The 12,591-nt window shown below is 45.1% G+C and overlaps 1 protein-coding gene across 1 annotated transcript in view; it reads right to left on the bottom strand.

Annotated features, from left to right (window-relative positions):
• Positions 1–12,591, bottom strand: part of CACNA1H (calcium voltage-gated channel subunit alpha1 H) — a 128,208-nt gene that overhangs the window by 42,179 nt on the left and 73,438 nt on the right. The window contains exons 12-19 of the mRNA XM_074840953.1: positions 11,382–11,537; positions 6,703–6,793; positions 4,335–4,543; positions 2,226–2,660; positions 1,429–1,529; positions 899–1,022; positions 698–766; positions 404–588 (exon numbers count right to left, since the gene is read on the bottom strand). Coding sequence (XP_074697054.1) covers positions 404–588; positions 698–766; positions 899–1,022; positions 1,429–1,529; positions 2,226–2,660; positions 4,335–4,543; positions 6,703–6,793; positions 11,382–11,537 — 1,370 coding nt within the window. The remainder of the gene's footprint in view (positions 1–403; positions 589–697; positions 767–898; positions 1,023–1,428; positions 1,530–2,225; positions 2,661–4,334; positions 4,544–6,702; positions 6,794–11,381; positions 11,538–12,591) is intronic.

Below are 12,591 nucleotides of genomic sequence, written 5' to 3'. Positions count from 1 at the left end.
AGCACCTGTTCAATTGCAAATTTTCTCCCAGTCAACACGACCTCTTTGCTTTGGAATGACTCTGAGTTTGTGCAGTTTAACAAGGAGCCAGACTGATTTGTAAAATGGTGATAAAAATGCAGCGTGAAGGAGGCATTCACTGCACTAACTGCCTGAGTACGATAACACCTCTCATCCCAAACTCCATCCACTCCTCCATGCTGGAGAAGATGATTTATATTATAACTAATTTCACTGTTTTCAAACAGCTTCACTAGATAAGAGCTCCCCAAAGATGATTCTACCCATACTGTGTTTCGGCTTTCTGTGTTATTAAGCAAGACCTTGATGGATCATTTGCATTTTTCAAACTCCTTGATCTATCAACACAAAGAAAACTCAGCAACGCTATTGGTGAACGTACCGGAGAGGTCTCAAGGTCCGCAGAAGTCTCAAAACACGAAGGACACCCAGGATCTTTGCTCCACCTGCTGATGCCATGGAGACAATAATGTCAATGATAGATACAAAGACCAGGACTCCATCCAGGACATTCCAGCTGCTCTGCAGATAGGTGTTCTCCCCAGAGAAAAAGCCAAGAGCTACCACCTACAGCCAGGAGAAGAGAGACGTTTAAATCTTCACCCAGATCATAACTAGGTCATGATCTGGTCTTTGCCAGGCCTCACTAAGGGCCATGGGATGAGAATGTAATTACCTTAACCATCATTTCAGCCACAAAGATTGCAGTGAAGATGTAATTAGAAACACTTAGGAATATCCTTTCCTGTAAAACATAGAACAACAAAACCAGGCAAGTTATTTCAAGATGTTAGAAAACAAACTTCTTTCATCTTGCAGGGTCTTGCATCAAGAAGGAAGGTGCTGCATCAAGGAAGAAAACGACTCAGGTACTCACAGTGCTGTGTGGGTCTATGTCTGGCCGCTCCAGCGCTATAGTGATGCAGTTGAGAAATATGAAGACCAGCACCACGTGATCAAACATTTTGTGAGCAATGACCTTCTGGCACATCACTCGGAACCTGAAGAAATGGTGGGGAGAGATGTTTGGGTCAGCAAGAGACTCCCAACCAAATGGCACATCCTTGGAAGTCTTCAGTAGTTGTGCCACCAGCATCCGCCCAGGTGGTGAGCTAGTCTCTCCACAAGCTTCAGCCATTATTATCAATGCAGTAAACAAGATGTAGTAACAGCTACTATCAAAGCTGGTTAAACCACCCTTCGTCCTAGACAGGCATGGAGTGAACCATACAACAATTCTGCCCACATGTAACAGAAAAAATTACCTAAAAATCAGGAACTGGATTTCTAAAACTCTCGGTGCTTCTGCATCAGAGAAGGATTTTTCTCAAGGGAAGGCTAGCTAGAAATGTAGTATTCCTTTACCACAGAAACCTGGTGGGCTGGCATTTCACTGGGATTTCTTACCGATTCTGTGGGGAAAACAAGTAGAGGGACCAGTCTTCATGACTCTTGCACCACTGTGGTTTGTAGGGCTCCAGGACTTTACGAATCCGGTAGCAGTAACTCTGGATAGAAAAGAAGAAACACCTTTTCTTCCTCTTTTATTTTCCTGCCTCTTCAACTTTCACAGTCCTTTTGTGAAAGGGGGCGGTACATGGCAATTCATAGTGCCTGCTGGGAGTCATGGCGTTTGGGACAGAGATGTGGCAGGCATTGTCACATTTGTCCAACAAAACAGGGAGGAGAGGGGTGGAAGAAAGGGGCTGCTTTACAGTGTGATATGAACATAACAAAGCAAGAGTTTCTAGCCAGGGAACATTTTGAGATCCAAAGCTGTGTCAAAACCAAAGAGGCCTCAAACAACCAAAAAGTTAAATAAAGAACACTCTTTTTAGGCTTTCAAGCCTTCGAGATGCCAAAGAGCTCTTGTGAGCAAAGACATAAGCTATCTGTTCTGTCTACAACTCATTTCTGGAGGCGTCCTGGGCCAGGGGAACAATCTCAACCCATCCAAAAACTAGGCAAATGCATGCACAACCCCTTGCAGTTTTACCTTGTTAGAGATCACTGCAAGGTAACAGCCCAACCCATTAATAAAAAAAACCCTTTTTGGAAGTCGATGCCCATCACTCAGATCTGGATTCGTTTTGTCTACACCAGCCATTAGGCAGTAACATATTTCAAAGCCTGATTTTTAATCAGCCTTCTTGGAGTGGAAAAGCCACTTAATGCGTGAGCGCCCAATCTCCCCCTCAACTCACATCGTCCAGGTCATCCTCGTAGTCCATGGCATCCTCTTTGTGGCCGTCGACACGCAGGAAGAACTCGCTGGGGACGTGAACCATCTTGCCGTTGCAGTCTTGGTACTCGGCAGGCAGAACGGCCACAGGGCTGATACTGAGTGAGTGGCGCATGGTGGGCAACTGGAGCAGCTCAGGCAGGTCCAGGGAGCTGCGGTAGTCCAGGGACTCTGCCCGGCGGTGCAACGAGGGTCTGCTGACCGTGCTGGACTTGGCGTCATCGGAGTCGTCATCTGTGCTGCCTTTTCCCTCTCCAGAGAGCAATGACTCTCTTTCTCCTGACTGGTTCTTCTTCTTGAGGCTTGGGGCTCTGCCCAGGCTATTCCAGCTTGAGCGTCGGCTTCCCCAGTTGCTGCTGGTGCCCCAGTTGGCACAAGGGGAACTGCGGAGGCTGGACTGGGAGAGGAAAAAGACATTTGGGGGTTTGTTTGCAGGAGGAAGGGAAAGGATATGGCATTTTGCCCAGACTGGAAGACTCTTCTTGTTGCAAGTCATGTCTTCCCCTTCTAGCCTTCCTCACTGCTCTGATTTCAACATGCCAATGCCTTGAGATGGGGGCCAAGCACCCAGCTAATCCCACCCTGAAAGTACCCTTTGAACTACACCTGTAGCACAGCTAACGAACCTCTGCGCTGTATGACCTCCTACTGTCCTGGAAGTACCTTTCAATGTAATGCACAACATTAATTGTGCATAAAAACTGAACCCAAAGACACTACTGCTGAAGTGGTGTTTTCTTTCCTCATGTTCAAGTGGTTTCAGCACACAACTTCTCTGGCTTCCAAAGGGGCTCTGGCACCTGAGTCACCCTATTTGCACTACTTTCTCTTCAATTTGCTGCATAAGGAGGTGGAATGAGTGTTTTTCTCCTACAGCAAATTTCTGGCACTGATCAGTGTGTCAGTGCACTTTGGCTAGCAGGTAGCTGCCAGGATGAGAGCACTTAGGGTCAGAGCAGTAAAGCTAGAAGGAAAACTTCTCCCTCCATGGCTTCCTCCCAGCACAAAACAAGGCAAACTGCCTGCCTTCCTCCTCCTTCTCAGTGTTGGCCAGCTCTCCTCTGACTGCTTCATCTTCCTTTGGCTGGTGGCACTGATGTGCTCTCAGAGAAAGGATTCAAACCATGAACAACCCTCTCCAGCAACTCACAATCCCATGAAACCCCAAGGCAAACAACAGTCATCTCTATTTTCTTTTCAAAAGCATTACCTTGACTAAGCAGCTTACAAAAGGGATAGTGGCTCTGCCTCTGTGTGAAGTGCTTTCACAGTCCGCTGCCTTGATTTGAACATGATATTGCAGTTACAGAGCAGAGGAATGGGACAGATAAGCAGCAGCAGCAATCCACTTTGTCTATTAACTCTGCTCCCTCTGTTTTCAGAGCTGCCCTCCCTCTTCCCCGTTGCAGGCAAAATGCAATCAGTTGCCAAAACAGTCAGCTCCAGCCAGATCTCTGCTCCATGAGCTGTGCAATCGGTCAGCTCATACCTCGTTTCCTCTGTTTCCCCTCCAACGGGGCTGCTGTACTGTAACTGGAGCTCAGCTGCTGTGTTGGTAAGGACAAACGCTTCATTTCCCTTGACACAAGGTGGATTCAAGATGCAACCCTAAAACACTGTGGGGAGAAACAGGCCTCACCCTCACAGCAACACTTGACAGCTTCTCCAAGTCACCACAAAATGGCAAGTATGGTTGGCAAAAGATGTCTGCTCCTCCTCAGAGGGGTTTGCTGGAATAACTGCATGAACTTAGGACTTGTCTCAGGTTGTGTCTCTCCAGTGAGGTGGCTTGGCATGGACCTCCAACCAGATACTAGGCAGGAAAACACTGAATCCCAGTACATCCCTGTCTTCCCTCTTCACATACTCACTGTCCTTGACTGTTACGTTGCCGCTGTCCTGCCCTAGCAGAGCACACCCTCTTGACTCTGTTCTCCTCCTGCCTTTCCACATACTTCCCACCTCTATCACCCTCCTTTTTATTTTCCAGCAATGTGTGTGCATGCACACACACACATATCTGTGCCACTTGCAGGCACCTGAGGGAGAGTTGTTAGCAACAGGAACCTACCAAGGACTTCTGATCGTAGCTCAAGGGGTCTAGCGAAGCGTTACTCCCCCTCCTTGAGTCCACAAAAGTGTGCACTGAATCCATGTGTGGGGAACACTTTGGTGTGGGCATTGGTGTGGCAGCAGTGCGCATGATTATAGGAGGTGGCATGCTTCCCCTGCCCTCCAGGTGTCCATTTGGGGTGACAGCAAGTGAGTACATCTTCATCTCTGGAGAGAAGGGGAGAGAGAATACGAGGTGAATGCTCAGCTACAGCTACAGAAATCACTCTTCAAAATGGACATTGTTCCTTGGGTCTTCTAGGAACTCCACCAAATGGAGATGAAATGTTGTTGGCAATAAGATCACCCCCACCACAGTGAAAGGCATAAGGCAAATGTCACAACCTTTTAAGATGCCTTCAGCCCTGCCTGGACTTGGAACTCATTGCCCTCCAAAGGAAGCTTCTTTTGCTCACTGTTTCTTGGGATTTAGAGAGTGGAGTTACAGTTTTGCTGGGACTGGGAGAGAGGAAAGGACATTGAGGACTGGCTAAATTCACCCTTGGACGTTAATCTCTTCTCTTTGACATACAGTCTTGCATAGAGATATTTATACACTAGTGATGTGCTCGAAGTTCCTTCATGGGGAAGGCACTGAGCAAACGTTAGTCATTGTCTTTAGTCATCTGTTCAGGGGACAGGAAATGGAAGCTACTTTTACACATCCACCCATCTAGAAGAGTAAACCTCCTGCAACAGAGAAACCTAATGGCACATCTCTGTGGTAATTGCAGAAAGCATCTATTTTAGCTGCATGGCAAGTACAGACTGCAAAATCCATATTCATGCTGAAGACAAACCAGACAGTAACACCTCCAGCCCTATGGAGTGCCATAATACTCAAAACCAAAAACCTAATTTTGAACACAGAACTAAAGTTGAACTAGCTCCTGCTTTACTGGGCTTAGTGGGTCCTGGTTTAATAACTGCAGAACCAGTCTTAAGGAGGGGGAAGGACGGGAGCATCTGCAACCAGCAGGAAAGAAGTACAAGTCTGCAGTGAGAAATCCAAGTGAGTGCATCACCCCTGCTATTTATCTTCCACTGGCTGCTTTTGTAATGCAGTGTGCTTCTATTGTATCATCTGTTTAGCTGCTGGCTTGCACACAAATACCTGATCTGCACCACAGAAGTCCGTGGGAACACTGCCATTCACTTTGAGGGGTGGAAGATCCAGCTCAAATTTGCTAATCTGCAATACACGTTCCTCTTGCCAGTATATCTGTTTACAGACCAACGGCATTGTAATAGAATTGTTAATGTCCTTATGCTGTTTAGTCACCGGTTGGCACCTATGAGGCTTATGGAGACACAGAATTACTCAAGGACCTTGACTGATGGCCAGTTCAGCCCTGTTTTCTATTCCTGTATTACCTGAGAAGAGGTGACGGTATTTCTTTCCCCTAGAGCTCTCTTATTATTTGAAGCTGTCCAGCAAATAGTTGATGCAAAGGAAACTTAAGCTGTGGGTTCCTTGCCAACTGTTTGCAATGGACATTCATTTGATTGTTTGGAGTTTGGAATTTCTTGCTTCACCTGCAGACTGAGCAGCTCCATCACCTTGCTGTGATCCAGCTCTGTCTCAGCTTCACCAACAAATTCCTTATGCCCCTTCCTCAGCTGAATTCCATCTGCTCACCACAATCAATATAATTTCTTTAGCTGAAACGAATCTTGGTTTAGAAGAATTTACAGTAGTCCTAACAAGAGCCCAAGCCAAGAATCAAAGTACAGAGAAACTAAACTGGCTCCTGTTTACCATCACGCTATTCACTCTGTTAAAATATGTGATCTCTTCCTGTCCCTTATCTGGTTGCAAAGTCTACAGAGCAAAGGCTGTCACCTACTATTCCATGTTTACAGTACACTAGTGCAATGTGGCCTTACCTCAAATCAATTGCCAGGCCCTCCTGTAATACAAATGAACAGCAACATTTCCATCAATCAAACCTCACCTAAATGCATTTGTGTGAGAAACCAAAAAGAACAGATGAGAACATGATTGATTTGAAAAGCTGCTGAGAAGTAGCGTGAGTAGCTGTCAGCAAACCATTCTGTGGTAATGATACAGAAGAAATGACGAGACACGACATCTAAATAGTCTAGTATAGTTTAAATTAGAAAAACATCTGCTTAAAGGAAATATCAATGCTCATTTAGCTTTCCCAACACTCTTTGCATAGCTGTTCTGTTAACACAGCTATCAGATTAATTGCCAGATAAAATGGATTCTTTCCCTTTCCCTTATGTGCTTCTATGAAAAGATGACTGTGGAAGCAGAGTTGTAGTTCTCACATTTCCAGGAAAATGTAGAGACAAAATCCTACCTGTTGCTCGGAGGTCCTTTAGCTTCTCAAAATCATCATCAAAGTTAGCAGATGTCTTGTCCTCATCTGTGTCTGACCTATTGGCATCACCCTGCAGAGAGAAGGATAGTTAACAGACCCAATTCATTTAAACTTTAGCACAAAGCCCATTACTTGGCAGCTCAGAGATACCTCAGCTCCCCCTGATGAGCTTAAGCGTAGCCTCAAGAACCAGGAATGCAGAATGCCAAATTCCCTCTGATATGGCCCTTGGGAATCACTCCAGGTAAGGCTCTCTTCCTTGTTTTGATTCTTTTTCGTACTTGGACAGAAAGGATGATATTGCAATTGTGACTACTGTTCCTGCAATGTCGTTGTGTTTCCTACATCGTGCCCAGCCTCACTGAATAGTGTATCCCAGGGGAGAACAGGAAAGTGCAGCTTTAATCAGAGGAGTGACTAAGAAAAATTGGCATCGTGGGGTTCCATATTTGCACTCTCCATGATCCCAGCTGAAAGCATGAAGGTTTTAGCGTCAAAGGATGTCAAAAGGTTTTTCATCTTTATTTGACAGCACTGTAAATTCGACTTAGATCTGAAAACCCAGCCCTGATTTGCTTTCTTCACGCTGGCTGGGAATTGAGATTGTATTGGGAAATCTCTTGGCAACATTGAAGCTGAGGCAGAAGGGAATGAGGCCAGCTTGCCTGGCAGCACAGTCCTCTCAGTCAACTACTCTCACACTGGCTTTTCTCCTGGAAGTCCAGTTATTTTTCCCTTTCATACATATCTGCCTCTACTACCACAAATGATCAGCCTAAATAATGTACGAGCCTGAGACGAAAGAACTATTGTCAGGTTCTCCTCTGCTGGGGGGGTCTGAAGAGAGGAGAGATTCCAGCAGGCTGTTGGCATGACTCTGGCTTGATCCATCAAGACTGCAGGAAAGCTGTGCAAATTGGTAGCAAATGGTTGGATTAAAGCAGTTGATCCTAGAAAAAGGAGCACAGTTCTTTAACTGATGCCTGAACAAATCACCATGGTTTCTAGAGACATGGTGCTGAAGTGGCAGTGAACTTAATTTCATCTGTGATGTATTGCTAACTGGTGCAGCCAAACAGAATGACTGAAAGGCTTAAGCTCCCTTATTCATCTTCTCTGTTTTGGAGCAGAAGCACTAGTGCAGAGTAGATGAAAGATTTGCATAATTTTAGAAGGTTTGTCTGCTCTTCCAGAGCAGCTCTGAGGTAGATTTCAAAATGACATGGGAACAATGTAAGCACAAATATGTGATTATGGTCCTGTTTGAATCCTGGCTGCTTGTTGTCCTATGCACAAACGTAATAAAAATGGTTTTGAGGCCATTCAAGCCTATTCTCTTCTAGGGATACTCCTGCCAAACTTGCTCCACAGGCAGATCAGAACCTGAGATCAAACTGAAACTGTGTACTGCGATTCACAGTACAATTTGTAGTGTTCTTGCTGAAATGTTGCTGATGGTTCATTGCTTAGAGCAGCTCTAATGTGCTCCCTCTTAGCTGCACAAGTCTCCCAGGAGTCACTTTCCATCTAAGTGAAAGAAAGACCTGAGCAAAGGGAGGAGAAGTGTACCTCAGTGTCTGCTATAACTGCCAAGAGCATCACCCTGTAAGAGGGCAAAGTCAAAGAGGTCAAAACAAGAATTTCTGTTGGATTCCCAACACACCAACAGAACCAGGGATGACAAGAGAAAACCCAGCTCCACTGATACTTCTTCCAAGGAGACTGTAAACATCTTTGGTTTACAACCAGAGCTAAGTTATGCATATGTAAGTTCAAGACTTGAATCGAGCCCTGGTAGCTGAAATACAGCCCTGAGAAGGGTTTTCTGTAACACAGCTAATACCTCACTATGAGACAACTGACAAGCCCATAGGCTTAATGTCGGGATTTAGAATAAATGGAAGTGGAGAGCAAAATGTGCCCTGCAAATGTCATGCCTGTGGTTGCTGGCCTTTTCTGAGGCAGCACTGAGTGAATAATACAAGCTTTGAAAACTACTCCTTACACACATTTAAATCACGGTTCGTAACAGCTCTGAAAGGAGCCATTAAGCCTGAGCAAGAAAACAACAGCTATTCAGCTAGGCCTGCAATCATGCTCTCGGAGGGTATTGCATGAGCCTGCCCATTTCGAGCTTCACGTTAGCAGGTGGTTCAACCTCCAAGAGGACAGGTAAGGAACGGGATCTGTACCATACAAAGACATCTGCAAGCTGCCAGCTTGCCAAGCGGAGAAAACTTTCTTCTGCCTTAAAGTAATCAGGAACAAAGGATGCAAACTGCTGTACAAGGGTGCTAGATGCAAGATTGCTTGAGCAGGAGCAGTTTCCAATCAGCTGGGTTGCACATGCTGGTTATCGTCCGTTTGGGTTTCCCTGGCATGTCCTCTTTTTCCACCCAGATTTGCTGGTTGGTGGTATCTGAGGATATCTGACACGTGTTTGGCCACTGAACAATCCCCTCTCTGAGCTAACATGCTGCCAACTGTACTGGTCACTTCTGTGTTCAGTTCAGGACAATCTAGTACTTTAACACAGACTTTAGTCTGCTATGACCTGTGTTGTTTTCTAGCAGAACTGAGGTCCAGCACAACCACTCTGAACACAGCTACAACTCTTCTAGAGGAAAACCCCTTCTGGGCTGGAAGACAGCAGCTACTGCAGAGCCTGTAGAAATACTGGTAATTGCTTTGCTTTGGTCGTGTTAGTTTAAATGTCCAACTGCAACAGGTTGCACTAGAACAGGAATATGGCAAAGGTGTTATAGTATCCAGGGCAAAGCCAGGAGATGCTGAGATCAGTGACACTGAGAAAACTACAGGAATTTGGAAATAAACAGTGTCAGCACGAGCTCTAGTTACTGAGACATGGAGTATAAGCTTGTTCTTGGAAAAGGACCTTCTTGCTCTTCTTGGTCAGCTCTACTGGATCTTCAGGGCATGGACCACATTGTACAAGCCATCAAAGTGCCACTAATGCAGTGCAGAGCTGTTCATTCTGAAAGTGATGAGCTGGACTGTTTGTGTCTTGTCTGTGTGTGCAGGTGGCACTCAGCACCCTCAGCATCCCTGAAACAGCCCTGAGGGATGTCGATCAGGGTTGTTTTTTCCCAAACTGGGGCTTGGCTCCTGTTGTTTCAATTAATTTTCCTCTGTTAGTGCTGCGAGGAAGCTAGGAGGGATGTTTTAATAATGAATCTATGCAGACATTCTTGAAAGACATAAATGTGGCTGTGCTGGCTTGAGAGAAGGGAAATTTTGGTCAATGAATATTTCAATTCTATTCTATAGTCAGCGAAGGTTCATCTAAGTGTGATCTAAACACAGCAAATGAGAGCATGATACCATTTCTGGGGAAAAAATGAAAAAAAAATCCTATAAAAATAATTTCTTTCTCCCCTTTCCCTTGGGAGCTAAGGCGGTGAAAACTGAAGCCACTTTCTCATTTTCTGAGTCTGTGTGTCTCTGAAGCCAATCCAGCACTAAGCAAACTTTCCCTTCTTGATTGTTGCAGAAATAAAGAAGTAATAATTAAAAAAATCACAAAGCGCAATGTAAGCCCTGTCAATGTCACTGTTATTAGCTTTAACTGGGACTGGATGATTTTTGGTAAGTCTCAAAATCATTCCATTTGCCGTAGAACTTTGGAAAAAAAGTAATTTTTTTCTGGATAATATATATGTGCACATACATCATAATATTTACAACAGAAACAGATCATCCTCACTTAAAATCTGCCCCAAAGGGACTTGCTGTGATCAGAAAGGAATATGGAAAAAAGCAGGACAGGGCAGGGGATGGCTGGTTTCACTCTCTCAGGATGCTGAAAACAGATCTAGAGTGGGCTTGCCAGTGAGGAGGAAAACTTGAGAGGTTGCAGGGGCCCTCCACTCACACCAGTACTGTATCACTTACACCACTCAAACCAGTGTGGCCTGCTGCTCTGGATCATGTGGCGCAGGATTGCCTGTCCAGTTCAGATCGCGACATGGCATATCCCTTTTGACTGAGAAATAAAATCCTTTCTCTAATCCTCTCCATGTCCGATGAGGTGAGATGCCTGTGGTTTATCATAAATTCCCTGCTCACTGACCTGGTACAGACATTGTTTTCAGGTGTAGGTAAAAACCTCTTTAGAATTTGTATGTCCTACATCACCTTAAGCATCTCAAAATTTAATGTTTGTAACCTTGCAACACAGCTTTTGAACAGCTGTGCTACTAGTCTCAAATAACACCTAAGGGACAGAGTCACAAGGAAAGGCCTGGATTGAAAGCCAGTTCACATCCTTCCTGGTTCCCATGACTGCACATGGCTAGATACATTGAAGGCCTACGACCCACCGTAAAGAACAAAACACAGGACATATAGGAGATTCGGTGAGTTAAATTCATCCTAAATTATCTCCTCTAGATCACACAACAGACCCTGCAATCAACAAAAGTGTTGGTCTCCCGAGTCACATGCCAAGTCCAGTGGGCCTTATTTACAAAGACAGATTCACAAGAGCTTCACGTGCCCAACTCAGCTCATCTACACCACGCAAGTTTAAATTTAGGGCTGCTTCATGGTTAGATGTTTGCACAGACATGGATACATCTCCACACTCTTGCCTACATGTCCTTCTCAGTTTTCTCCCTCCCTCTGCTCAGATCTCTTACCTCTGCCTGGAAGCCTTCTACCAGAATGGCAACAAGAAGGTTGAAGAGCACATAATTGCCAAAGGTCATCAGGGCCACAAAGTAGAGTGCTGCCCATGAGGATGTAGATGCCATCCCATTGTACAGGACCACGTTCCAGTCCTCTTGAGTGAGGATCTGCAGAGAGATGAAGGGGAAGACTCTCTAATTACACCACTCCTCTCATGCACAGCAGCTGCATCCAAATACTGACTCATCCATTTCTTCCTCTCCTTCTGACCTTTTCTGAGCATAATCATTTGCAGGTCTCATGAGATGAGATGACAAAACATTCCTTTATTTAATCTTTGCATGTGAGAGCTCTCTCCTGGCCAAACTTCCCCTCTCTGCAGGAAGATCTAGCACTCTGTTGCCCACAGAGATGACCAGTGCAGATCCTAGATATAGTGACATGAAGGAGTCCCACTGTTTGGTGGTGGTATTGTCTCCTTTGATAACCTTCAGAAGATAACAGACCTGAGGCCAGAGCTGTTGTCTCCTTTTGGGCTGTTCTGGAGCTGAAGAAAGGGTAGTGGACGTGATATTTGATGAGATAAATGACATTGGGTGGCTCAAGAAACTCAGGGAAGCAAAGCGGTTTCCATTAAGCAAAAGCACTGACAAGCTGGGCAAAAAAATACACTCCTTTGCAAAGCCTTGCTCCAAGGGACCTTCCCCAGGGATTCCCACTCTCCCAGATTTCCTGGAGCTCAAAAATCCTGGGGACTATGAAAAATGGATGACAGACTCATGCTCCACATTAATTCATGCTTACAGTGAAAATGGCCTCTAGCCCTCCTAAAAACAAGGCAACTTTGGGGACAGCAATGCAGTCAGCTGCACTGAGCTATGCCACCTTCATGGGATGTAGGACTGAGCCTTTGTGCTCTGTGCCAACTCTATTTCCCAAGGGACTGCTAGAATAAATGCAGAAATCTGTATTTATGTTGGTAAAAGAAAAATGTGAACCTGTAAGACTAATGCTGATTCGTCCTTGCTCCTTTGTAAGAAGGAAAACTTGGCAAGAAGTTATACTCTTAACAGTGAAGACTCTTGACTGGTTTCTACCTTGAATGATACTGTGGTGAACACCTACTCTGCATTTAGAAACTTAGCTTAACGTTGTTTACATTGTGCTTCACTTGCTGCACTTGGGCTCTAAAGACTGAGCTTTTAAACAGAAAACACTGAT

This window comes from Strix aluco, chromosome 15 (assembly GCF_031877795.1).
Source record: "Strix aluco isolate bStrAlu1 chromosome 15, bStrAlu1.hap1, whole genome shotgun sequence".
Classification (NCBI taxonomy): Eukaryota; Metazoa; Chordata; class Aves; order Strigiformes; family Strigidae; genus Strix; species Strix aluco.
Note: the sequence above shows the minus strand (reverse complement) of the source record. Positions and strands in the feature narration are given on the sequence as shown.